The following is a 27,848-nucleotide window of genomic DNA, read 5'->3' as shown; positions in this document are numbered from 1 at the left end:
CATCTGTCTCTGATCAAGCCCTGGGGTGAATATCTAGAAGTAAAAAGAAGCAGTTCATCTTTCATGGTTTTTTTTCTAGGTCAACAAGGGAACAGGAATGGCCAAAGAGGGGAAAGAAAATCAGACACCCTGTTGTATTTTCGAATCTCCAGGCCTTTGTTTCTGTGGCCCCCTTTCTGGAGGGAACCTCAGTGTCTCACCAGCCCCTGGACTATTATTCACACTCAGTGTATTTTTGTTTTCCTCTCTCTTTCCACCCTGTCTAGTTTTTCAAGACCCACTCAAATGTCAGCTCCTTCTTGTAGCTCTTCTGCTCTTCCTGCCCTTTATTTCTCACAGGCAGAAGGAGCACTCCTGCCCCAGGTGCCCATGCCACGACTTGATTATATCCTCGTTCCACTGCAGGGTTGTGAAATGTGGTTTTCCTCTGGCTAATGGGAGTAAGCCTCCTTGATGTGCGCAGGAATTTAGTTTTCCACTGCCATGCGCTAGCCCTGCCTGCATTCTTGTGGTTTCCCACGTTCTACTGCACCAAGAAAGGACCAGGCGCCCCAGGGCACACAGCAGGCAGTGGCTGCTTCCCCGGTCCTGCCCCCCTCCATACCCTCTTGGCCTGCCGTTGGAATTCCTGACCTGCTCCCCACTCGGGTGAGCAGGACTATGGGCCCAGCCCACCCCCTATCCACAGTCTTCATTCTGATTCATCTCCAGTCAGTATTCCTGCCTTAGGCACTGAGATATTACTGACCCTCTTTGTGGTCAGCCCTATTCCTCCTCTGGATGATGTTGAAGTTTCTTCCTTTGGTCTGTCAGCCACTTATTGGGTCTAGCCATGTGACCAGATCCAGGGTGGATCCCCAGTCTGGTGGTGGAGACAGATGACAGCAGACGGAATAAATTAGCTAGAGTTGTATTGGGAGTGTGTCAGAGGCACCCAGCCTGGCGGGTGGGGGTGGGTGGGGGGAGGCATCTGCACCTTCTTCCCCAAGAAGGTCCCCTTCACAAGTCTTTTTTTTTTTTTTTTCCCTTCACAAGTCTTGATGGCAGCTTTGAAACCCTGCTCTTCATCCCCAGGACTTTGTGTTTGGACCTCAGGCACAGAAAGTTATGTTAAACATAATCAATCCTTGGTTCAGAGTATACTTCTTATTGCTGGAGCTTGCTTGGCTCCTTTTTTGTTTGTTTTCTTTCTTTTAAAAAAATTTTTTTTTCCTTTTTCTTTTTTAATTTTTTTTAATCTTTTAAAAAATTTAATAAATATTTGAGTACTCTCAGTATGCAAAGCACTATGCTGAGGCTTGCACAGGACAGTAGGTGGTGAGACAGAACTGACTACGCTTTGGAAATACAGTCCTGCTGGGTAGAGGCGTGCGTGTGTGATCAGTACACAGACTGTTAACAGTGTCATGAGAAAAAGCACAGAAAACTACAGAACAAGTGTTAGTGGAATTTTTGCAAAAATCTTCTAGTATACATCTTTAAAAGGAAAGGACTTTAGAAAAATATAATACCATTATCAAATTAAAAATAAACAATTGCATAGCAGCCACTATCATCCTGCCTCATAAATGGTTTTTCTAGTTGATTTGCTGAAATCAGTAGCCAAAAAAGGTCCACATACTGCATTTGGTCAATTGTCCTCTCTTTTAACCTATTGGTTTCCTGAAACTTTTTTTTTTTTAATTATTTGTTGATGAAATGGAGTTGTCAGTCCTAAAGCTTCCTGCATTCTGGATTTTCCTGATTGGTGGGTTCCCTGGATTTCCCTTCGGTGCTATGGAATATGTTACTCCATGCTCTGTATTTCTTTGAAACTAGGTAGTTAGATTTCATGGTTTCAGTGGATTCCCAATTAGTTTTGGGATAAAAATGTTCTATGGGAGGACTTGTCTTTGCTTTCTTTTTAGTGAAATAAGCATTCTTATCATTTTACTGCCTCATTCTTTTGTGTCTTCCCATGCAAAGTACCCACTGTTTTGACTCATGTATTACCTTTTTTTTATACAGGTTTTTTCTTTTTTTTTCAAGATTTTATTTATTTATTCATGAGAGACATAGAGAGAGAGAGACAGAGGCAGAGACACAGGCAGAGGGAGAAGCAGGCTCCATGCAGAGAGCCTGATGTGGGACTCGATCCCGGGACTCCAGGATCACACCCTGGGCCGAAGGCAGGCAGTAAACCGCTGAGCCACCTGGGGATCCCCTCTTTTTTTTAATATCATTTTTTCTTCTATTGTGGTAAGAGCATTTAATGTAAGATCTACTCTTGTAACAGATGTTTAAGTGTATGATCCAGTACTGTTATCTATAGGCACACTGTGGTTCAGCAGATCTCTAAGAACTTGTTCATCTTGTGGAGCTGAAATTTCATGTCTATTGATTATCAACTTCCCATTTCCCCCTCCCATCAACCCCTGGCACCCACACTTCTATTCTTTGTTCCGTGAGTTTGAGTATTAGACACCTCATATAAATACAAGCATGCAGTATTTGTCTTCATTTCAGTTAGCATAATTTCCTCAACATTCATTCACACTATTGCATGTTGCAATCTTTGATAAGGTTGATAATATTCCATTGTATGTAGATACAGCATTTTTTTAATCCATTCATCCATCCAGGGACATTTAGGTCTTGGTAGCTATTAATAGAGCTGCGATGAACACAGGACTGCTAATACCTCTTAGAGATCCTGATTTCAATTTTTTTTGGATAAATACCCAGAAGTAGGATTGCTGGATCACATTTAATTTTTTGAGGAACCACCATTCTGTTTTCCATAGTGACCGAATCATTTTGCATTCCCACTGGCAGTGCACCAGGGTTCCGATTTTTCCACAACATTGTCAACCCTGGCCATCTTTTCTTTTTTGAGAATAGCCATCCCAACAGGTGGGAGGTGACATTTCACTGTGGTTTGGATTTGTATTTCTTATTTGATTAATGATGTTAAGCCTCTTTTCATGTGCTTGTTCACCATTCATATGTCTTCTTTCATGTAGTTTTGGCACATTAAAGTTTATTCCTAAATGTATTTATAATTTGTTTTTTTTACTTTACAAAAAGGATGTTATGATGTATGTAACCTTTTGGAACTGTTTAAAAAAATGTACTGCACAGTCTAAGATGCATCTCCGCTGCTGTATGTGCTTTAGGTCCGTCCCTTTGACTGCTGGTTTACACTGTTGGCAAGCACACTGCCGCTAATCTGTCTGCTGTCCTCTCAAGGCACTAGGTTGTTTCTAGGTCTTCCCTACTGTGAAATCTGCACTCCGAATGTTCTTGTTTGTGCCTCTGTGACACAAGAGCAAGGGGTGGAATCACTGGGCATAGCTAGGACACATGAATGTTCAGCTTTCAGAAGACAGTGCCAGATGGTTTTCCAGAGCAGTTGTACTACTTGATGATCCCACCAGCAGTATCTAAGAGACTGGATGGATCTACATTTTCCCTAACACTTGGTCTTGTCAGACTTTCAACATTTGAATGGATGTGAAATGGTTTCTCCTGTCTTGACTTGCATGCTCCTGATTACTAATGAAGTTGGATATTCCTCTGTATATTTATTGGACACACATATTTCCTCTTCTTTCAGAGGCTTTGTAACCTTCTCTTCAGTTACTGCCCTTTGTATCTGAGCCTCTCTACCCAGCGGCCTGAACTCACTGCCCCTGCTCCCTCAGCTTTCATTCCCTCTTAAAACCTTCCCAATGGGACATTAATTGCACAGCTATAAAGAAGATGCTCTTGAAAGTTCCTTGCATGCGGCTAGCCCAATGGTGGCACCTCTGTCTCTAGCCGCTGATCTTTCTCCAACTTCACGCTCTTGGCTTTGCCTCTTCCTCTGTCATTCTCACCTTGTCTCTCTAGCATGTTCCCCATTGCTCACCCCCTGAATGTTGACTCTCAGATCTCCATTCTCGAGCCTCTTCTCTGCCTACAAGCATTTCCTAGGTGAGTTCTTCCAGCCTGAAGTTTTCAATATCATCTATAGTCTCATCATTTTCAAATTTATATCTCTAGTCTGCACTGTCCTCCCAAGCTCCAGACTCCTGTATCCACTGACCCACTTGCTATTTCTACTGGGTGTCTTACAGGCACTCAAATTTATCTTGTTCAGAACTGAACTCTTGATTTCCAACCTAAACTACTTCCTTGCCACCATTTTCTCTCAGTACAGCACAGCCACCCATCCAGCTGTTCAAGCTGTAGTACTTTGGTATTATCCTCGATTCTTGCTTCCTTCTCTCCCCTCAGGCAGTTCACCTGCAGTTTTTCAGTCTGATTCCAGAATATACTTGGAATGCATCTGATTTCTTCCCTGCCACCAGGGCAGAGTGCAAGCTGCCATCATCCCTTCTTGGGCCAGTATAGCAACCATTAACTAATCTTCTTGCCCTGATTCCTGCCTTCCACACTGTTGACAAAGTGATTTGTTAAATACCCAAAGATCATATCTCTCCTCTGCTTAAAACTTTCAGTGGCTCCCTGTTACTCTTAGAATAGAACCTAAACTTCTTACCCTGGCTTGCAAGGCTTCTGCGCACATCTTTAACCACATTTATCCCCACTGAGCCCCTCACTCACCTGCTCCAGTCCCAGTAGCCTCCTTTCTGCTCCTGGACCACCTAAGCTCCTTCAGACCTAGGGACCATTGCATTCACCTGACGAAATGCTCTTCCCCTTGCTCCTGAAATGATCTCCTTATTCTCATCTGGTATGTCTCAGGTTGGATGTTACCTCTCCAGGGAAACCATTCCTGATTACTCTCTCTAAAGTGGGCTTGCTTCTCCCTACCAGATAATTTTGTTACCCTGCTGATTTTCTTCATAATATGTCAGAATCTGAGGTTATTCTTATTTGTTTTTGTTTCCTTGCTTATAACCTGTTCTCCCCACTAGCATGCAGGCTCTGTGAGGGCAGCCACTTAGCTTGCCTGTTCCCTCTGAATTCCCAGGATCGGCACAGTGCCTGGTATACTATAGGTATTTGATAACTACTTGTTGAATGTATGATGAATGAATAGATCTCCCAATAAGCTATGAGCCCCTTGAGGACAGAGATTGTTTCCCCAGTGCACCTGGCACATAGTAGGTGCTGTATGTTGGAATTGAATCAATCTTTAAAAATTACAGGAGCAACCCAAAATTTAAAGGAACAAAGGAGGGAGGAGCTCTGCAATGCAATTTATCTATAATGTCAACCCCTTTTTCACCAGACACACCAAATGGCATGTGGCTGTGAACCTCACATTCACTGGTGGCCGGTGAAGCCACCATGCACTTGTTGCAGCATGTCCTGTTCTAAGCACTTTACATGGCATTACTCAATCTTTATGATAATCCTATATGTGGATACTGTTATGAGACCCATTTTACAGATGAGAAAACTGAGGCATGGGGCTGAAGCAATTTGCTCAAAGTGTACAGCTAACAAAGGGTAGAATTTTTTAACTGCAGACTGTGAACTGCTTGGGGTAGGGTGCATGACTTATTTGTCTTTGATTACCTGGGTGTTGCCAGAGAATAGGCTCTTAACTACTTTCCTGTAAAATTATTGACTCCAGATAAAGTCTTCCTATTACTGGGCTTTTGGACGTGGCTAATTTTTTAAAAAAAGATTTATTTGTTTATTGGAGAGCGATAGAGTGAGTGTGTGAGCACTGGGGAGGAGCAAAGGGAGAAGGGAAGCAGACTCCCTGCTGAGTGTGGGGCTCAGTCCCACGACCCTGAGATCATGACCTGAGCTGAAACCAAGAGTTGGATACTCAACTGACTGAGTCACCCAGGCACCCTGGACATTGCTAGTTGTTGCTTATTGTTCATTCATGTGTTTGTGAGAACTACCTCTGCCTAAAATGCTCTTTGTTAGTGTCTTTGTGTGACTGGCTCAAGTTACACACTGAAGGTGGATTCCCTTTAAAAAAACTGTTTTCTGGGCAGCCCGGGTGGCACAGCGGTTTAGTGCCGCCTTTGGCCTGGGATGTGATCCTGGAGCCTGGGATCGAGTCCCACATCCAGTCCCGCATCGAGTCCCACATCAGGCTCCCTGCATGGAGGCTGCCTTTCTCTCTGCCTGTGTCTCTACCTCTCTCTCTCTCTGTTTTTCATGAATAAAAAATTAAAAAAAAAAAAAACCTGTTTTCTTATGATGAGTCCCTAAAATAGGATTACCAGGTAAAAAGTTATGAGCATTTTCAGGTGTCTTGATACATATTACCAGATTGTTTTCCTCAAAGTTTGGCCCAATCTATACTGTAAGCAGCAGGCTCATTTCATAATAAGCTCACTAGCAGTGCATGCTGTGACTTTTTCTTGTTGGCTAATTTATCTGAAATGGTATATATCTCAGTATTTCTTTCATTTCTGTCTTTTTGACAGGTATAAAGCATTTTATTTGTTGTTTTATTTTTTATGTCAATATCATTTTATATCCTCCATTTACCTAATTTGGAATTTCTCTTACAAACGAAGATGAGCTTGTATATGCATGTGTGTGTGTGTGTGTATGTGTATGTGTGTATTTCATATAATATTTGACACAAATAGTTTTTTTCCTCAGTCTGTTGGTTTTAGTTTTGTGATTCTTTGTTATTCTTTCATAGAAGTTTCAACATACTATCATGTGTCTTAACTATGTGCACTGCCATTAATAGGGAATTTGTCCCTCTTTACCTTTTGTGCTCTGCAAGTTATAGATTACCTTTATTTTATACATATTTTTTTCTATTGTAGAAATAGAATGTGTAGTGCTGGCTTTGGCGGCATATATACTAAAATTGGAATGATACAGAGAAGATTAGCATGGCCCCCGTGCAAGGATGACACGCAAATTTGTGAAGTGTCCCATAAATTAAAAGAGAGAGAGAGAGAGAGAGAAAATGTTTATTAGGGAAAATCTAGTGCAAATGGCCATATAAAGTGATCCTTTAAGCCCACCATTCAGAGATGATTATTGTTAAAATTTACTTTGATTTTCTTTTTTTAGTGTCAATACACATTATTTTTTAACTTTGAATAAAACATATATTGGAAAGTATGGTTTTCTTTAAATGCTGATATGTTACGTGGACTTTTTTTTAAGATTTTATTGATTTATTCATGAGAGACACACACAGAGAGAGAGAGAGAGAGAGAGGGAGAGGCAGAGACACAGGCAGAGGGAGAAGCAGGCTCCATGCAGGGAGCCTGACGTGGAACTCGATCTTGGGACTCCAGGATGACACCCTGGGCCGAAGGCAGGCGCTAAACTGCTGAGCCACCCAGGGATCCCCAGGTGGACTTTTTTTTTTTTTAATTTTTATTTTTATTTATGATAGTCACAGAGAGAGAGAGAGAGAGGCAGAGACATAGGCAGAGGGAGAAGCAGGCTCCATGCACCGGGAGCCTGACGTGGGATTCGATCCTGGGTCTCCAGGATCGTGCCCTGAGCCAAAGGCAGGCGCCAAACCACTGCGCCACCCAGGGATCCCCCCCAGGTGGACTTTTTAATGTATAAACATTTTAAATGTTCATGGAGTGGTCTAAGATGACATATATTTAGGGTTAAAGATACAATTTAGTAACTATGTACTGGCATTTTATTTTTATTATTATTATTTTTTAATATTTTATTTATTTATTCATGAGAGACACAGAGAGAGAGGCAGAGACACAGGCAGAGGGAGAAGCAGGCCCCATGCAGGGAGCCCAATATGGGACCCGATCCTGGGTCTCTAGGATCACGCCCTGGGCCAAAGGCAGGCACGAAACTGCTGAGCCACCTAGGGATCCCCAGTACTGGCATTTTATAAATGCAAGGTATAGTTGGGTGTAGGAAGGGACCCAGAGGGGGCAAGTACCACAGGAGTTTTATAAGAATCTTGGGACCCGGGGATCCCTGGGTGGCGCAGCGGTTTGGCGCCTGCCTTTGGCCCAGGGCGCGATCCTGGAGACCCGGGATCGAATCCCACATCAGGCTCCCGGTGCATGGAGCCTGCTTCTCCCTCCGCCTGTGTCTCTGCCTCTCTCTCTCTCTCTGTGACTATCATAAATAAATTTTTTAAAAAATCAAAAAAAAAAAAAAAGAATCTTGGGACCCCAAATCCAGGGCACAAGCCTCAGTCACTCCACTCTGTCTGGAGACCCTCTCTCTGTTGACAGGATTGGGCTTTCTTAACTCGCCTATTGTGTTTTATTCTAGTGATTTATGGTTATGAAGCGTGACTCTGTCTTGAATGTGCTGCAATAGCATTGTTAAATGTGGATCTGGCTAGTTTTTGTCTTAAAAATTCTTGTTATGATTTCAACTGCTTTTTTGTTTTATTACTGCTTTGCCATACTGCACAGTAATTTTATTTTTTTCATCTCTTGTCTTTATCCTGTTTTTTGATAATTTGTTTCCTTTGTTCAGCCTATTCCATAGTTTTCGCAATAGCTTTGTGTTGTGTTTAGAAAACCAGTAGGGTGCCTTCTATTTCCAGCAATGTGGCAGTCTAGATACTCTGAACAGCCTCCCCACTGACAACAAAGAAAACTGTATCCTGACTTACAAGAAAGCAGGGGATCCTTCAGAGGTCAAAATTAAGTGAAAGCAGGCATCTCCACTTTGAGTAAAAGCCAGCCTATTCTCCACCCACTAGCCAGAGGAATTCTTTTAAAATGTAAGTCAAATCATGTCTAGCTTTATTAAAATTGCCTGAAACCCTGCCCTGGCTCCTGTCTCACTCCAAATTAAAGCAAAAGTCCTCCAGGGGCTTCTAAGACCCTTTGTGATCTGCCCCTGTCTCCTCTCTGATCCCCTCCCTCACTACTTTCCCTCTTGCCCATCCTATCACAGTCATGGCAGCCTCTCTGCAGTTCCTTGTGGAAGAGTTCCTCATGGCATGTCCCTGCTTTAGCATCTTTGCACCAGCTTTTCCTTCTTCCTGGATCACCTTTCTTCCAGGTACCACACAGGCTCATTCCTTTACCTCCTTTGCATCTTTGCCTGAGGTCATCTTTTCAGTGAGGCCTTATACTTTCCTTAATACTGCCACCTGCCCTTCCCCCTGCTCTGTGCTTTCTTTTATTCAGTACCATTTATTATCTCTTAATTTACTTCTTTATTTTGTTGTTTGCCTCCCTCCTGCTGGACTGTAAACACAATGAGAAGAAGGACTTTGTCTTTTTTCACTAGTGTGTCCCAAGCATGTAAAATAGTAGCTATTCAAATATGTATTAAATGAATTCATTAACCCAGAGAGAAAACCCAACTTTGAAACTGGCTTTCTCTCTGGGAGTGTATGCTGAACCCTTGGGGTGTTGGTCTTTGGTTTTGATAGCTGCATGGGTTCCTAAGGGCCTCAGTCTGGATGGACAATCTGATAGAATCCCTCGCATAAAGCTGAGAACCTGAAAAAAGTACATAATCGTCAGTGTAAGGGTAAACCAGAAAAACACCTATCCCACAGAGGAGGACAGCAAAAAGACATTTTTTGAATCTTGGTAGTGGTTGGAAGAAGATACAAAATTGATACTTTAGAGCCATAAGCTAGCTTTTTTTTTTTTTTTTTTGGCTTTGTTGCCCAAATTCATATTCAGACAACTGTGCTGTCTGAAAAACGTCAAGGCTAGAATTTATTTTACCTTTCAGAAGCAAACACAATGTCTCTCTGGAGTAGAAATCTTTAGCCTAGGCTTTTAAGAATTCTCACAAGTGCCAAAGTACATGAGCTTGCAGTCAAAAAATTGCAAAATGCAAACACCGTGAGGGAAAACCAGCAGAATAGACAACAGAACCAGACCTGCAATTATTTCATGTATTAGAATTATCAGATGTTAAAACAGAATGTTTATAATGTTTAAAGAAATAAGAAATTTAAAATGTGACCACTGTTATCAAGAGGTACTTGATCACAGGGTAGTTCATGTGGTTAGGCCTCCAATTTTTTATTTTGACTCAGGTCATGATTTCAGGGTCGTGAGATCAGCTCTGCCTTGAGCTCTGTATTGGGCCCTATTCTGGGTGTGGAGCCTGCTTAAGATTCTCTCTCTCCCTCTCCTTCTGCCCCACCACAACTGGATCTCAGGGGTAGCCTGCTGCTGAGTGGAGGAGAAGCTTGCTGGAGGGCATGGGCCAAGGCTGAACTGTGAGGACCACTGAGGTGAAGGCTACCAGACCCTTGTACACTGAGCCATAGGGACTACACAGAACACAGTATGATGAGTGAAAGTCTCTTTTTCCTGATCTGTCCTTGTAGTATCTTTCCAGCAATCTCTGTTGACAAAACTTAACATAGAGCTACCTGGCAAGGGTTCAGCTCCAGTACCACAAAGCAAGGCAAAGAAAGGTGAATTGGGAGCTGAGAGGCAATAAGTTAGTAACTGGCAGAGAGTCAATAGAATGGCAGAGAGGAAGACCTGTTTTCAGATTTAGGAAATCCAATGAATCCCACACATAGGCAACATATTAATGAAACTGAATACTGAAGACAAAGAGAAGATCTTAAAACTAGTGATAGAAATGAGACAGATAGAAGACTACCTATAGAAGAATGACAGACTTAAAGCTTTTCTCCCATAATAATGAAGGTAGGAGATATTAGAATAGCAGCTTTAATATATCAACCTAGAATTTTGTATCCAGCAAAATTGTTTTTCCAGAATGAGTATGAAATGTAGGCATTTTCAGACAAGCAAATACTGAGAATAGATCTTCACTAATGAAAGTTCTAAAGGATATATTTCAGGCATAAGGAAAATGATTCCAGATGGATGGTCTGAGTTGCGAGAAGGAATGGTGACCAAAGATAGCTAAATATGAGGGTTTATCCAAAGGATCACTGACTGTCACCACCACTACCACCACGAATAATATTTTTGGGGTTAAAAACAGTTTTAAGTTATGATTAGGCTCTGCTGTGAGTAGCAGATCCCAAGTTACCTGACTTGAACAAGATATCGAGGCTTATTTCACTCTCATGTAAATGTCTGGATGTAGGCAATTCAGAGCTAGTTTGGTGGTTTAAGCATATTGCTTCCAGTTGTACCTATTTCTAGGTGTCATCATCTTGCTGGGGCTAAGATCTTAGTCCCATGGCCATGAATACCTGTAAGGAATGTTAGCAAACATGGTCTTTCTAGATGGTCCTGTGTCTAGCAAAAATTGAGGATTGGAAGTGTTGGTGTAGGCAACTAGCAGCCTCTGCCACAAATAAGATAAACTAAAACACTGGACAGCAATAGAATATAAGTTGGGAAGTAAAGGAACCAAGTTGGTGTTCTAAGGTTTTTAACTGAGAGGAAGATATTGGTTAATTTTAGACTTTAAGTTAGGCATGCATGTTAAAATGTAAATGTTTAGAATAACCATAAAATCATAAATATAGATAATATAATGGATAATAGATTATACACAATAAAAATATACATATAAGTAGATAATATAATTGCCAACATTGAAGGTAGTTGAAATGGTTTAGTTTGGACACCGTCATAAAAAAAATAGACAACATAGTTGAGACCACAGGAAAACCCAATATATATCTGGAAACTTGTTTTTTGACAAGGCTTGAAAAGCAGATCACTGAGGATAGTTTAATATATGGTGCTGGGACATCTGATTGTCTATATGCAAAAAATGAAGTTGAATCCCTATCTCAATGCACACATGAATATAAATCCCAGGAATCCATATAGGAGAATATCAGTTTAACCTTGAAACAGGGAAGAACAGTGAAGAATCTCTTAGAAACCAGAAAAGGAAATGACTGATGTTTGTCTAAATTAAAACAAAGAAAAAAATTAATTAATTAATTAATTAATTAATTAAAACAAAGAGCTTCTGTTCATCTGTCAGCAAAAGGAAAGAGGCAATCACACCCTAGGAGAAAATATGGAAACATACATACAACTGGATAAGAGATCAGTACACAGAATATATGAAGGATTCTTACATAAGAATCTTAAGAAAATAATAAGAAAAGCAATACAAAATAGAAATCAATAGAGAGACATAGACAAAATACATTAACAGGCAGTTCACAGAGGAGGAAATCCAAATAGAAAAATGACAAACTGCCCAACCTCGTTGATAATCAAGGAAACATGAACTTAAATGAAAAGGAGACACCATTTTCTACTGACTAGATTAGAAAAAAATTAAAGGCATGACAATATCAAGAGTTGGTAAGGGTATAGAGTAGTTGGATCTCTTAGACATTGACAGGTAGGAGTTGGTATTTCTATTTTGAGAAACAAGTTGTCACTACTCAGATAAAGTGAGACATGTGTGTACCCTACCTTCCAGCAAGTTCTTAGATATATATTGTCAAGAAACTCTTGGCATGTGAATTTGAGGATATATATGAGGAATGGTCACAGGAGCAATTTTTATAATATATAACATTGGAAACAACATTAACATTTGTTGGCAGGGTAATAGATAAATAAATTACTGTGTATTCCATATAATGAATTGGATGCAGCATGTTGTGAATTAAGGGTATATATATATATATATATCAGTTGGATGAATCTTGGGAATGTAAGTTTCAACAAAAAAAGAAAATTGCTGGGATTACATACTCTATAATTTCACTTACACAAATTTCAAAAGTGTACTAAACTAAATACTGTGCTAAACAGAGCAGGAGAATAATGAAAACAAAATTCAGGATAATGGCTACCTTTGGAGGGGGAAGGGAAGTGGCATGTCATTGGGGTGGGCCACATGGGGGTTTCAAAGATATTGGAAATTTTATATTTATTTAGCTGGTGGTGGGTACACTGATATTCATTTTATTGTTATTCTTTCTATCTTAAACATGGTACAAATATTTTTTGTAGGAATTAAATATTTAATAAAAATGGAGTCTGTCATTATTGCTTATTAGTATTCTTTGATAGGCTCACATTTATTCTATCATGCCACTTATAACATCCAGAAAAATATCTTGGGGATTTCAATTAGCCTACTTAATCTATTTATTAAATAGGAGAAAATTCTCTGTTTTGCTTTATTAAGTTTTTCCAGCTAGGAGAAGTAGAGCTCTTGTATTTTATTTCTCTCATTAAGGTTTTATTATTTTCTTTGAATAAGTTATTGTGGGCCAAGTATATCCAAGAATTTAATAACATAATGCTTTCATTACTATTGTGAATGGAAACATTTGCCTGTGTTTCTGAGCTGAGACAACGGCTTGCATGCTGAGACACATTGATTTTCCCCAAAAACTATCCCCTTTCCTTTGGATTTTCTAGGTAGGCAAACATGTTATCTGCAATATGATTTTTTTTTAGATTTTATTTATTTATTCATGAGACACCACAGAGAGAGAGAGGCAGAGACATAAGCAGAGGGAGAAGTAGTCTCCCTGTGGGGAGCCCAATGCGGGACTCAATCCTAAGACCCCAGGATGCAGACAAGCAAATACTGGATCACGACCTGAGTCAAAGGCACTGAGCTACCCAGGAGTCCCTGCAATGTGATTTTTTTCCCATTTTCTATGTATTATACCTCTTTGTCCCCCCCCCCCCAATAGCTATTGCCCACACATCTCATGATATATAAAGTAAGAATGGTGACAGAAAGCTTCAGGCTTGGGAGTCAGAAGACATGGGTTTGAGTCCTGACTTTACCATATAATAGCTGAGTAACTTTAGGCAAGTTAACTTAATCTCTCTGAGCCTGGTTCTCCCGTTTCTTCATCTGGAAAATGAAGAGCTGAACTTAATTACTAAGGTTGGTTTTGGTTCTGAAATGAGGCCATTCTAATGTATATCCATTAAGTTAGAGTTACCTCTTTAAATAGTCTCTGCTTTGCAGGGCTTGATTTTGTTTTGTCTGTAGTTGTAATCAAGAATAGATGCTATAGGCTATTGAATGCCATATTGACATATACTGAGAAAATTAGATTTGCATTGTGGATCTATATTTTCCATATTATGATGAAGCCGGTGGTCGCCTTGCTCATATTGTTCCTGTCTTCCATAGAGAAATAAATCACTGAAGGTGATTCTTTGGTTATGAGCGGAGATTTGGTTAGTTATGGTTTTGTTTTAGATTTTCCTGTATGTTCACAAGTTAAATTCTGACCATATGTTTTTGTTGTTTTCCTTTTTGTGTGTTGCCCTTGTTCGTTCCATTTTTTAAAAAATATTTTTGTGCACTTTATGTAGAATAGGGATTATTGCTTTGTTCTTTAAGAGTTGGGGAATTATTTAAGGACTCCATTAGGACCATTAGACATTATAAATGTTTGACCTTGTTTCTTCTGTGGATCCAGTCACTTATTGGGCCTCTTTGAGGAGGGCAGCCAGTTGATGCAGCGAGGAGGCCCCTTGTCTGGGACCACTTGGGAGATCTGCTATTAACTCAATCCAGAACCTGGAGCAGGTCACTTCCTCTCTCTGACTTTTCTCATCTGTAAAATGGGGGCTGCAGCTGCCTCTCAGATGAGGTGTGAAGTCGTAGTGGGCATGCTCTGTAAACTCTCTGCCCTCTCTCACAGAGGGGCCTGGTAACAGATTGGGCAGCTTTATTTTTACAGGTGCTTGTCCGTTTCCACTCAATTTCCAGACTCATAAAAAGAGCTAAGACTTAATAAGCCTGTCACCACATGCTTTTGGAATATTTATTTTGCAGATTCTTTTTTTTTGTTTCCTTTTTTTCTTAAAAAAGGGGGGGGGGCTTTAAATAGCAAAAGGGTAGCTTTGCATTATTTCCTGTGAAGTTAAAGTTTTTTTCCTCTGATTTTATTTATACCACTAATAAGAAGAGAACTCTTATTATAACGCAAGGGTGTCTTTTCTCTTTTACTTTATTGTCAAAGAACCTTTGGAACCTCTTTTCTCAGGATCCTCATGGATTCATTTATAGAGCATTTTCCCCCCAAAGCTTTGAAAGTTAGCTTAAACGTTTTTTAAAAAGTGGAGCTAAGGGAAATAATTCAGAGCAACTGAGATTAATTTTACTTATTAACAGAAGGCTCACAAGCAAGAATGTTAAGTTATATGAACAAGGATATATGTGTTTGTTTCTCTTTACTAGAATATATACTTCCCAGCTCCTAGATTGGAGCCCAGAACATAGTAGGTGCTCAATAAGTATGTGCTGAATGACTCATGAATATGGATAGCTTGAATTTTTGACTTTAATATGTACATGTTTTTATTAATAAGACTAATGGCTTATTAATTTTTAATCATATACATGAGTATTATTTCTGCTTATGGAATATGTAGTTTTTCTCAATTTTATTCATTCCTGCTGCTGGCTATGGTATTGGAACAGTTTTTCTTTTTCCTCTATTGGTCTTTTCCATTACCTCCTTTATTTTTTTTATTTAAAAAAATTTTTTTAAAGATATTATTTATTTATTCATGAGAGACACACAGAGGGATGCAGAGGCACAGGCAGAGGGAAAAGCAGGCTCCATGCAGGGAGCCAGACGTGGGACTTGATCCTCCATGCAGGGAGCCAGACATGGGACTTGATCCTGTGTCTCCAGGATCAAGCCCTGGGCTGAAGGTGGCATTAAACCACAGAGCCACCCAGGCTGCCCCCTCCTTCTCTTTAGATGGCTTCTATCAATCTCTTCTTCTTTTCTTCCTCCCTCCCTTTTTCCCCTTTCTTTTCTTCTTCTTCTTCTCTTTCTCATCACTTATGTATTTCCTATTTGTTCATCTATTTAAAAGATATTATTCAAAAAAGTACCTACTCTATGCCAGACTGCACGGGGAAGAGGGAGAGTGAACAAGATGGTCATGATCTCTGGGGTCATGGAATTTATAGTCTGACAGGGAGAACAGGCCTGAGCAGATACATTTCACAAATACCTAATTATAAATTATGACAAATGCTATGAAGGCTAAGTTTGTTGGAGGGAGCATGGAGCTTTCAGAAAAGCTTTTCATGAAGTCATGGTAGCTGAGATCTAAAGGGAAATTAGGAGTTGATGGGGTTGGGGCCTCAGGGCACAGCAGGGTGAGGAATGGGGTTGGGGGAAGGGAAGCAAGGTTTTCCTGAGAGCCCAGAGCCTTGGAGTAACGGGAATACAGTGAGCATGTTGGGGATGAAGAAGGGGGCTAAAGGGCACAGTCAGGGTTCGTTCATGTCCACTTTTCTGTCAGGACTCCTCTTCTAGGACCTGCCTTGCAGGATCCCACACTGCACTGGTTGTCAGCAAGTGGTCTGTGTTACAGATTTCTTTTCTGGATTTTTAAGTCATTTAAGAAAACAATTTTAATTTTGTCTTTGGACAAGCCATGTAACCTGTCAGAACCTCACTTTCCCTGATATGGGATGAATTTTGTCTACCCCATGGGGTTCTTTGTGATCACCCTGTGATTATCTGCCAGAGGCCCATCTTCCTCCCAGGCTTGAGAGCCTGGCGGTGAGTGGGTGTTTAACACACCTGTGTAATTCTGGCTCCTATGATGGGGCCTGGCATGGAATGAGGGTATCTGGGAGGCCGTCATAGAAGACAGAGCCCCAAGGCTGGGCCCAGAGGCCAAGGTGGATTTGAGGAAGGGGGAAGGGCTGCAGAGGTATGGACAGACCCAGGGTCTGGAAAGTGGCAGATGGCCAATGAAGATCAGAGCAGAGAGGTAATAACAATAACAGTAATAATGATAGTGCTATCTTACTAGGCCCTTGTTATGTGCCAGACACTGGTTTAAATGCTCTACATATACTCATTTATCCTTTTAGTGACCCTGTGAGGTAGGTATTATAATTATTCTCATTTTACAAATGAGAACACTGAGGTACAGAGGGATTAAGTACCTTGCCCAAGGTCACATATCCACTAAGTGTTGAAGCCTGGATTGAAGACCAGGCATTATGGCTTCAGAACATATAATGTAATGAATGCAGAGAATTAGGAGTGGCTTAAATGCCAGGCTAGAAGGCCCTTCTAGGCTATTGTACTGGTTATGGGAGCCATGGAAAGCTTTAGAGGGAAGGAGTGCTAAGGCTGCACTCACTGTGCCCAGGAAAGCTGAAATGACTGTCTGTCTCTTCTGCAGAAATCATCCACGGAGCAGCCCCTGTACAGCAGCAGCCTGTGGGGCCCTGTGGCTGATGGCAGTGACTGCGTAGCTGAGGGCCTGTGGCTGCCACAACTACATGTAGGGGACTGGCTGGTCTTTGAGAACATGGGCGCCTACACGGTGGGCATGGGTTCCCTCTTTGGGGGGACCCAGACCTGCCGAATCACCTATGCCATGTCCCGGGTGGCCTGGTAAGGGGGCCCTGCTGAGAAGGGAGTGGGTGAGGGCAAGGGAGCAGGCAGGGAACAAGAGAAATCTGAGATTTTAGACTGGTTTCCATGACATCCAGTTTGACAAGTACCTCCTGGCTGTTGATTCCCAGTAAGGCCTGTGCTTGGCACCTGGTGTGGCCACGAATAAGCTGGAGCTGGCCTTGAGGAGCTCAGCATCCTGTGAGAGACCCAGAGGAGCAGACACGCACTCGTGATAATACGGAGGGGGGGGGGGCTGCGGAAGCTGAGAGCCCATCCTGATGCCCAGACTCAGCTCCCAGAGGAGGGAAGATGGTAGAAGAGTGGTGGGAGTGAGCCGGCAAGAGGGAGCATGGGGTTCAGGGCAGAAGGAACAGCAAGTGAACACGCTGCCTTCAGAAACTACCTGAGGTTGGTTGTGGCTGGAGAGGGAGCAGGGCTGGATCTGGGCAGGACTCTGAGCAGTGGGGAGCATGGACTGATATGAAGCAGGTAAGTGACACGTCTGGCCTGGATTTTAGAAAGACCACTCTGGCTACTGGGGGAATTACGGGAGGACAGGGGAGATTGTGCAGACTAGTGGGGGGCGGGGGTCTCTGTGGCCTGGGACTTACCTGCTGGCTGAGCCTCCATAGGAAATATATACATTTGCCCTGCTTGCCTCACCAGGCCAGCGCTGGGATCCAGTGAGGCAGGAGGGGCACGAGACAGAAGTCAGATTTGTTGAGCCCTTCTGTCTGGCCTTCTGTCAGGCATGATTATTTTCTCTCACCTGCACAGAATTAGTGTGATCACAAAGAGAGGTTTGTCCAGTGGGGGCTGGGAGAGGCCTGCAGAGGCAGGCGCAGTTGGAGGGACTTCTATGCTGGGCCTCAGGCTGAGTCTAGCCTGTGTTCTGGGGGACATGCTAGGTGCTTGAGCACTGCGCCCCCCACCCCCCAATAGTGCTACCAACCCCCAGCCAGTGGGGCTTAGCATCAAGGTCACATTTTGTCCATCTACCCAACAGACCTTTGTAGTTACTTGCTCCCTGCAGGGGCACAGGATGGGCTGATGCAACCATTGTGACATCAGGGGTGTTGTGACAAGGTCTGAAACAAACTTAAAAAAGCAACCACACAGGCCTCCTCATCCCAGCCTGGCTCCATCATAAGCAAACACAGGCAGAAGTGTAGGGAGTCGGTTTATTCATTACTAGAGATGAAAAAATTTGATGTATTAAAATGACTGTGCCAAGAAATTCCCCACGTCCACGGAATTCTGCCAAAATGTCCTGCTTTAGAGCCTGGCTCTGCGCTAGGTCCTGAGGGGATAACAGCACCCAAGGCAGAGTGGTGACCTGCACACACAGACACTGGCACAGAGAGCAGAAAGATCACTGGGGAGTGAGAGACAGCCGGGTGGCAGAGGTGCCAGGGCTAGGGGGAGTTAGGTGCAGGAAAGCTGATGGTGGGGGGCAGTCTAGGCTGAGAGATGTGGGGGTTTGAGGCCAGTTCATTCAAAGAACTGCAAATAGTTACATCTGGCTGGAGTGGCCTGTGCAGAAGACTGGATGGAGAAGGACCTTGGAGGCCCAGGCTAGAGTTGATCTTGAAGGCACTAGAGGGTCAGTCACTGATGCTTTTTAGGAAATTGGATCAACCCATTCTGACAGATAAGGAGACAGAGGGTTCTTGGCCTGGGGAGCCTTCCACAGGCCTGACCAATGACTTGCTGTTGAAGTGTCCATGTCAGCAAAGAGGGAGGCCTTCCTGCAGGTGGGAGGCCAGGTTGGGCAGGGCCTGAGAGCAGACGGAAGCTTCTGACCACTCAAGTGCAGGTGTTTGCCTCCTGGAAAGATGAACCTGGGCCAGAATTGTCTGGAGGAGGCAGGGGCAGAGCAGAGAGACTGGATAGCCCCGGCTAGAGACAGTGGTGGCACTGGGAATGGAAAGAAGTGGCTACACCTGTAAGAAAGCTCAGGACCTGGGCTCAACAGGGATAGACTGGGCCGGGGAACAAGATTCCCGACTTGTGGCTGAGCAGCTGGTCAGATGGTGGAGCCATTTATCAACCTGGGTAGGTAGGTCTGTAGGATTTTGGAGAGGGGCAGGAGATGATTTTTTTTTTTTTTTTAAGTCCTATGCCTGGGATATAAAGAATGTGGGCTTTGGACTGAGAGAATTGGGTTGAATCCTGGTTCTACCACCTTCTAGGGATGTGACCTTGTACAGGTCACTTCCTTCTCAGTCTCAATTTCTTCACTGGTAAAATGGGGATAATAATGCTGCCCTTATGTGGTTTGGGGAACACAATTAGATACTGTAAGGTGCCTGGCACAGTGTGTGGCATGTAGTCAGTGCTCCATAAATATGGGTTCCTTTTCCCTTACCGTGGAGGAAGACCACTGGGGAAAAGAGAGCAGTGGGGAAAGAAGTCATCAGACTCATCCTCACTCCTGCACTAGGCTGGGCTCTGGGCTCAGATGGGAACCCTACATACCAGGGGCTGGGACTTCTGGTGCAGGGAGCCTTCAGGAGCCCCTGGCCTGTGGGCCCCATGCTGGCTGCCTCCAGTGCCCCTCCCTTGCCTGCAGGGAAGCACTTCGAGGGCAGCTGCTGCCTGCAGAACAAGACGAGGACACCGAGGGCATGTGCAAGCCTCTGTCCTGTGGCTGGGAGATCACAGACACCTTGTGCGTGGGCCCTGTCTTCACTCCAGCGAGCATCATGTGAGCGGACCCTGTCCCCCCTCCGGAGAACTCCAGCGGGGCCGCAGAGATGCCTCTGGGAGTTGTGGGAAAGGCAGCAGGCAGGGGCACCCTCTGGCCAGGACTCTGGTGCTCACTCTGCTGCCCCCCACGCTCCACCTGTAGTGTTTCTGCCCTGTAAATAGGACCAGTCTTACACTCGCTGTAGTTCAAGTATGCAACATAAATCCTGTCCCTTCCAGCTGTGTCGCTTCCTCTGCAGCGCAAGGGGCCTGGTCAGCCAGGTGTGGGGGTGTTCTTTGGGTCTCCCTTGGTCTCCCTTCCACCTTTGTAAATATGAAGCAAATAAATATTTAGGTTTTTTAAAAATAACCCAGTGGAATCTAGCAGTTCAATTCACAAAGCAGCCCGGGCTAGGCCAGGGCTGAGACTTTCACACCCTACACCAATGACCCCATGCCCTCTGCTTCAGTCCTGACCTAGCTGCAGTGTGGGCATCTCCCTCTGGCATCCAGCTTCTCTGACTCATCTCTTTCCTCTGCATAGGCTGCCATGCTTGATGTCATGAGGAAGAGTGAACTGTTAGGGGTTGAGGCAGGGGTTAGAATTACCATCCTACAGCCCTAGGGCTGCAGCTCCTGACTTGTGAGGGGCCTCTATGTGAACCCAACACCCAGCCTAAGGCCTGGCTCAATGTAGGGCTGACATTACCTGACACAGCTTTGGAAATTCATACCAAAGATAAAGGGCAGATGGGTATCGGGAGATGTTCTGAGAAGACCCTGCCCCCTAACCGTCCCTGCAGGTCTGCAAGGCAGTAAGACTAATGCAGATATGGAGCGGCTGGTTTTGCTTATTCAGGCAGTAACTGCCAGAACAGGGCTGGCCATGGAGCACTGCCATGTCCAGTGCCAAGGGCCCTTCAACCAGAAGTCCATTGTCAAGATAAAGGCTCCTTCACAGCGCTAGGGTCCCAGGCTATTCACCTGGGGTGTGTGGGCTGCTTAGCAAAGGAGATCAGATTCTAGAGTCCTCAGCTACAACAGGGTACCTGAAAGATTTTTCTTCTGCAATTAAAAAAAAGCCCTGAAATATAAAATTATCATGCCTTAAAACCCACCCTTTTCAAAGTATAGAATTCAGTTGTTTTTTAGTATATTTAGAGTTTGCACAACCATCACTACTGTCCAATCCAGAACACGTCCATTTTAAGAAATTGGCATTCGTGCCTCATTTGCCCCTTCCCTAGCCCCTGGCATTCACTAATCTACTGCCCACCCCTGTGGATTTACCTGTTCTGGACATATCATTGAATATTTTTACCTTCACTTCAGCTTCTCCTAGGTAAGCCTGGTACGTGGGGTTTTTTCCTCCCGCACTGCCAAGCAATTCTCCGACACCAGTTGGGTGTCCAGCAATTCAATTTGATCCTGACACTACCTGGAGATAGCTTCAGATCCCACAGGTTAAGGGCTCAGTCCTACAAGACTCCCCACTCTACCCCCACTTCAGACACCAATCACCAAATCCAGGTTGTGACGTGTGTTGGGATGAACTGGCTATAGAGTGGAGGTTCCAATAACCCTCTTCCTTGGGTTCATTTAATTTGCTAAAGTGGCTCACAGAACTCAGGGAAACACCTTACTTACTGTATTACTGGTTTACTATGAAAGGATGTAACTCAGGAATGGCCAGAAGAGCTTCCTGGGGCAAGCTATGGAGAAAGGGTGCAGACCTTCTATGCCCTCTCCAGGTAACATCACTGTCTCAGCACTTCCATGTGATCACCAGCTTGGAAGCTCCCCAAACCCCATCCTTTGGGTTTTCATGGAGGCTTCATTACCAAGCAAGACTGATTAAATTATTGGCATCAGTGACTGAACTCAATCTCCAGCCTCCTCTCCTCCCCAGAGTTTGGGGGTAGGATATAACAAAGGACACCTTTGTCACTCGTCACTTAGGAAATTCCAAGGATTTTGAGATCTCTGTGCCAGGAGTGGGGATGAAAACAAAATATACATCTATTACTGTAAGTCATAATATCACACCTGGTCAGCCTTTTTCAGCGTCTCAGCCACTCCTGGGTCCTACATGTGGCTCTGAGGTCATCTAATGAGGCAATGTGTTCTGAGTGAACTGGGTGCTTGTCGAAAGCAGAGATGTTTTTTCCAGGCTAGGCCTGGTTTTTGATTATTTGACAATATATAGGCTGAAAGGTCAGGACACCAAGAGACTTGGAGACCAATCAGACAGGGACAGCATCACTACTGCCCATTGCTTATCCACCCACCACCAGGTTTTGCATCTTACACTGTGCGGGGCTCAGCTCTCGTCCATGAGGCTAGTTCTGAGACTCCTTCCATTTTGATGGCCGAGCAGATCTGGAGCCGCTCATGCCTGTTTGGAGGAGAAGGAAGGAAGGCAAACACAGGTTCTGCTGGAACCGGCCATCTGCTTCCAAAGGCAGCAGATGCCCTGCTAAGACCTCTGGCTGCAGCGAGATCCAGGAAAAACTCATTACCTTGTCTGAGGCAGGTTCACTGGGGAGATGCTTCTGTGGCTTTTAAAATGACAGCAGCTGGCACGGAGTTTGAACAGATTTTTCACTGGAGCCTTTCAAATGTTTCATGTTCCATTTGCTGCAAGAGTGTGAAATTTACTTTTCTGAGAAGGATATACACAGAAGTTGATGTGACTTGCTTGAGAATAATAAACAGTCATTTCAGTTGTTTTTGTTTGTCATTTTCATCTTTTTGTGAAAAGAAGAGAAGAATATTAAACATATGGAGAATGTTAAGGCCCTGATGCCTGTACAGGGGAATCTGACCTGGGTCTCCTGGAGCCCAGGCTGCACGGGCATTTGCGTCCTTTGAACATCTCCCTAAGCACGCTGCCACTAGCAGTGAACCTGCATGCCATGCTGGCTGCCCTGGAGCTCACCTTCCTGTTGGCCTCTCCCAGACCCATCCTGCCCTGGGACCTCATTTAAGGAACACGCTCCTCTCGACACCTCCCCACAACCCATCTGTGCCTCCTGCGGCTTCTCCCATGGGTTAACTCGCTCACTCACTCACTCTGGGAGGTTAATGGACCTGCAGACCAAGCTGCCACCTCCCTCACCTAGGGAATGGCCCCCTCCTTCCCCTCCACCGTCCACTCTGCTCAGTGCTGGATCCAGTCGCCCCCGTGATTCCCATTTCATCGAACATACCATTTAAAGTCCTCATCCAACTCCTTCTGACTCCCTCTCTCCTCCCTTGCTCACTACTCCCCAGACACAATGGCCCCTCCACTCCTCAAACACTCCATACATCATACCCTTGCCGGGCCTGCATTTGCTGTCCCCTCTTTCTGAAATGACCTTCCCAGGTTATCTGGGGGGGCTCACCCACTCCATTCAGGTTCTACTCAAATGTTTTCCCTGGGTAACAGCTTCTCTGACCACTCTTTAGAAAATAGCACTTTCCCAGTCTCTCTCTCCTCCCTTAACTGGTTTTTTCTTCACAGTACCTATTGGACACACTCCATTACATGTTGTTCTGTGCATCATCTGTCAGCCCCTCCAGAATGTGAGCTTGGCATTTTTTTTTTCACTGCTAGGTCCTCACTACTTAGAACAAAGTAGGTGCTCAAAAAGCATGTATCAAATGGACAACTGAATAAACATAGCATCTGACCTGTCTGAATCTGTTTCCTCTTTTGTAAAATGGGGCTGCTAAATATATTTCCCTCAGAGGGTTATTGGTATAAAGTACTTGGCTCAGGGCCTGGCACATCATTAGGTCCTGACGAAATAAATGATGTTGAAAGGTTAATTCCTTGAGCATTTACTGTGGCCATGCCCTGTAGTAGAAGCTGATGATGCAGAGATGAATCCTCAAGGAACTCACAGTGCAGTGCAAAGAGAACCCTGAATGAGAGTGAGTCTGACTTTAATTCTGTAGGCGTTAGGAAACCCCCATATGCTTCTGGAACAGAAGCACACAGGATCTTTGAGAAGACAATTGAAAGTATATTCAAAAAGGGCAGAGGGCGGAGAGCTGGTGGGTTGGTGGTAGTACACACTTCCTTCACTCTACTGCAGCCTGGTTAAGGCGGGCCCCACCAGGGAGACTTACAGAGGTCCCAGGGACACAAGATGCCATGCATGTCTGTCTATGCCTATTCTGGAGGGAGACCGTGGCCCTCTGGGTGTCATCCCTCTCTCTGGAAGCCCCCCTGCCCAGGCCAGCTCATTCAGCTGTAAAGGGACCGCAGGGAAGGCAACAAGATGGGAGTTTCCACTCAACACTTTGCTCCATTTTAAATCCTCTTCCTGGCACCCCTGGGATGAGCAGCTAAACCTGTGTAAATTCAACCAGCAAAATTAAATTGCCCAGCACAGCCTCCAGCAGTCAGAGGGAGCTTACTGAAACCTGACTCTGATCTTGTCAGTCCTCTGCTGAAAGTCCTTCAGTTGATTCCCACTGTGATGCCAATAAAAGCAAAACTGCCCGAGACCTCCGCCTGCCTCTCTGATCTCGCCTCATACCACTCTGCTCTCACCATGCTCCAGCCTACTGGCCTCTTTTCAGTTTTATGTTTTTGCTGCAGCCAGGCCCTTACCATTCCCTCTGCGCTCCTGGACTGACTCATTCTCATTTTATTTTTTTAAAGTACTTTATTTATTATGAGAGACAGAGAGAGAGAGAGGCAGAGATATAGGCAGAGGGAGAAGCAGGCTCCATGCAGGGACTTGATCCCAGGTCTCCAGGATCACGCCCTGGGCCAGAAGGCAGACGCTTAACCGCTGGGCCACCCAGGCATCCCACTCATTCTCATTTTAAAGAGTCACCTTCAGGGATCCCTGGGTGGTGCAGCGGTTTGGTGCCTGCCTATGGCCCAGGGCGCGATCCTGAAGACCCGGGATCGAATCCCACGTCGGGCTCCCATGCACCTGCTTCTCCCTCTGCCTGTCTCTGCCTCTCTCTCTCTGTGACTATCATAAATAAATTAAAAAAAAAAAAGTCACCTTCAATGTCACCTTCTTGGGAAGGCCTCTCCTGAATACCCTTGAATAAAGTGGCCCCTCCATCCATGTTAGGTAGAGTCACATTTTATAAGAATGAAATCTTGAAGGCGTTATTTACGGTAAGAAACACATCAAGACTATCCCTGAAATCCTTAGAAAGCAATCCTGCATGCCATTCCCTTTTTTTCTGCTCCTCTAACATGCCAGGCACCATTTCTTTAGAGGCCCAAAGAACTCCATGATCTCTCTCCCTCATCTCTTCAGGCCTTTGCTCAAATGCCTTCTCAGTGAGGCCTTTCTGACCACCACTCTTGAAAACGAACACTCCTACCCCAGCATTTTGTAGCCCCTCGGTACCCTTACTCTCCCCCCACCCCCGCCCCCGCCACATAGCTCACCCTCTGATGTACTCTATATTCTACGTGGAATTTAAGAAGGCAGAGCTCTCTTCACTGCCTGTCCCCAGTACCTAGACTCCGCCCTATACGTAGCTGTTCCACAATTAAGTGTTGAAGGGAGCATCTTTCAGGTCTCAGCTTAGGGTACCTCTCCCTTTGGGTGGGGTAACGCTTCTCTAAGCACTCGCAGCATCCTGTATCTACCTGTATTAAAGAAATGTTGATCACAAGGTGATTTTTCTCTACTTCTCACAAACTGGCTCATCTCACAAAGACAGGGAGCGTCTCCCAACTGCCTGTGTCACCTGGAGCTTGGGTTTGTGCTTGGTAGAGTAGGCGTTTGGTGTCGTTTAAATACGGGAGTCTTGGGGGAGGCGGGTGGACATCTGGCCCCTTGGGCTCAGTCCCCGAGGAGCAGCCTGCATCCTGCAGGGGGCCGACCACTCACTGCCATGGACTGCGGGCTTCGGGGGCTTGGTTTTCTCACCGAACAGACGCGACAGGCGGGGGTCGGCACCGCCTCCCTGAGCCCGGAAAGCCGGCTTCCTGCCGTGACGTCACATCCGTGCCAGGGAGCCTCCGAGGCCTCGAGCCCCGTGCTCTCGCGCCCTCTGCCGGTCGGGAGGAGGACCTGCCCTCACCCACCGGAAGAGAGCGCGGAGTCCATTGGGTTCCGAGACCGACGCTCCAGTCTCCACCAATGGGAAGCCGACCTTTCGCCGTGGGCGGGGCTCCCACAGGAAAAGGGTCAGCCCGGGACAAAAGCGGCGTGGGAAGGCGGCGACCCGGCCTCCGCGGGGCGAGAGAGGCCGCAAGCGGCCCCGGAAGTGGGCTTGTTACCCAGCAGCTACTTCCGCCTCGCGCCTCGCTTACAAAGCGGGGGCGGGGCGGGGGCCGGGAGGATAAGCCCCCCGAGAGGGCTGTCGGCGGCGGAGGGGGGGCTCGTCCCCGATGTCCCGCCCGCCCGGCCGTCTCACACCCGAGATAGACGTCTGGGGAGTTCACGCAGAGTATCGGGCTTTGAACGAGCTCCTGACCTGGAGGCCGAGGTGTTTTTACGTCTTGAAACAATAAAAGAGTACTTCCTGCGTGCCGTGCCCCGCCTGTGCCCCTCGCTCGCTTTATTTCACTTAATCCGCACAAGCCTGGGAAGTTATTTTGACAGAATCCGACCCGGCCCTGCCGGTGCTGACGTCCTGCTTCTGTCTAGTTATTACCCGTTTCCCGGAGGCAAATCCACAGCTGTGCCACAGTTTCTGCATCTGTGAAATGGAGTAATTGTGCGTATTTCGTACCGTTGTCCTAAGGACGAAATCAAGGACGTTTCAGGCACTTAGAGCTGCACCTGACTCGCTAAGCACAGCGACTGCCTACAGGAGTCCCATTTGCAACCGAGGAGACTGAGGCTTGGATATTAAGTAGCTTGGCTAGAGCGGATAGTAATTAGCGAAGGCGGTTGGGAAGCATCTCAGCCGGCCCCGGAGGAACCTCTCCACCATACTCACCCAGTCCTTTTCCTATGGGAGCCTGAGGGGGCGGTAATTCCCTTTACATCAGCATGTGTATTAATTTAGTAGATCCCCTCTTATCAAATGGCTGCTTTCTGGGCATTTTAATAGCGCCAATTAAGGTGGTGAAGTTCTGTAACTTGTTCTGTACACCTTCAGTTAGGGTGAGGTTCCAAGATCCATCTAATAAATCCCATCAATATGAAAACCAGAAATGGATTTCTGAACACATTAAGATCATGTGAGATATACGAGTGGAGATAATTATGATTAGGTGTGGAAAATGCCGTTAGTGGAAAGCACAGGGTGCCAAGTGGGGTCTGATAAGGGACAGATGTAACTGCCTGTGAGGGGTAGGACAGAAGCTGTCGACTTTGATGGATGGGTAGGAGTTGGCCAGGTGGAAAAGTCAAGGGAAGTTGATGGGAGCATTCCGGACCTGGGAAATGGTATGTACAAAGGAATAAGGTGTGATAATTCAGAGTCCTTTCTTGGGAACTGGAGTACCAGATGGAGGATGAGAATGAAATGGAGAGTTGGACTTTTTCTTTTTAATTCATGAGACACACAGAGAGAGGCAGAGGCATAGGCAGAGGGAGAAGCAGGCTCTCCCAGGACCCCGGGATCATGACCTGAGCTGAAGGCGGTCACTCAACCACTGAGCCACCCAGCTGTCCTGAGATTCGGACATATTATGAAGGTTATGTTCTTGAGGTATCTGCAAACCAACGGAAGTTTCTCAGAAGGAGAGAGAAAGGTTCAGCTATGTACTTTACATGGCTCCCTAGGAGGCAGTGAAGAGGATGTGGGAAGCAGTTTCTAAGATGTCACCAATGATCCTGAACTCCAGTATTCACACTCTAGTAAGATTCCTTCCCCTTAAGTATGGGCTATGTTTATTGATTCCATTCCAATGAAGAGACTGTATTAGAAGTGATGGATTGTTATTTCTGAGATTAGTTTACAAAAACTGTGGCTTTTGTCTTGGGCACTCTCTTTCTCTCTTGTTCACTTATTCTTAGGGAAGACATGTACCATG

At 45.0% G+C, this 27,848-nt stretch overlaps 1 protein-coding gene, 1 long non-coding RNA gene and 1 other non-coding gene across 8 annotated transcripts in view; 2 read left to right on the top strand and 1 right to left on the bottom strand.

The window, feature by feature from the left end:
• Window positions 1-20,264, top strand: part of AZIN2 (antizyme inhibitor 2) — a 35,079-nt gene extending 14,815 nt beyond the window's left edge. For 2 of the 5 annotated variants that reach the window (XM_041766403.1, XM_041766402.1), the window contains exon 10: window positions 80-7,150. In XM_041766403.1, the coding sequence (XP_041622337.1) occupies window positions 80-454 (375 nt within the window). In that variant the 3' untranslated portion in view covers window positions 455-7,150. Of the gene's footprint in view, window positions 1-79; window positions 7,151-8,461; window positions 13,357-16,988; window positions 17,204-19,778 lie in introns of those variants that run through there. The other 3 variants (XM_041766400.1, XM_041766401.1, XM_041766399.1) reach the window with 3 other exon arrangements.
• Window positions 6,749-6,855, top strand: LOC121498286. The gene has a single exon (XR_005989683.1). It is a non-coding gene; the product is annotated as a U6 spliceosomal RNA (small nuclear RNA).
• On the bottom strand, window positions 20,081-25,855 carry LOC121497168. 2 transcript variants are annotated; one of them, XR_005989425.1, is made up of 3 exons: window positions 25,789-25,855; window positions 22,203-22,531; window positions 20,081-20,218 (listed from the first exon to the last, which is right to left on the bottom strand). It is a non-coding gene; the product is annotated as an uncharacterized LOC121497168 (long non-coding RNA). The 2 variants fall into 2 exon arrangements; XR_005989426.1 differs by lacking the exon at window positions 25,789-25,855 and adding an exon at window positions 25,506-25,779.
• Window positions 25,856-27,848: the final 1,993 nt, after the last annotated feature.

Source organism: Vulpes lagopus, chromosome 8, assembly GCF_018345385.1.
Source record: "Vulpes lagopus strain Blue_001 chromosome 8, ASM1834538v1, whole genome shotgun sequence".
Taxonomy (NCBI): Eukaryota; Metazoa; Chordata; class Mammalia; order Carnivora; family Canidae; genus Vulpes; species Vulpes lagopus.
Note: the sequence above shows the minus strand (reverse complement) of the source record. Positions and strands in the feature narration are given on the sequence as shown.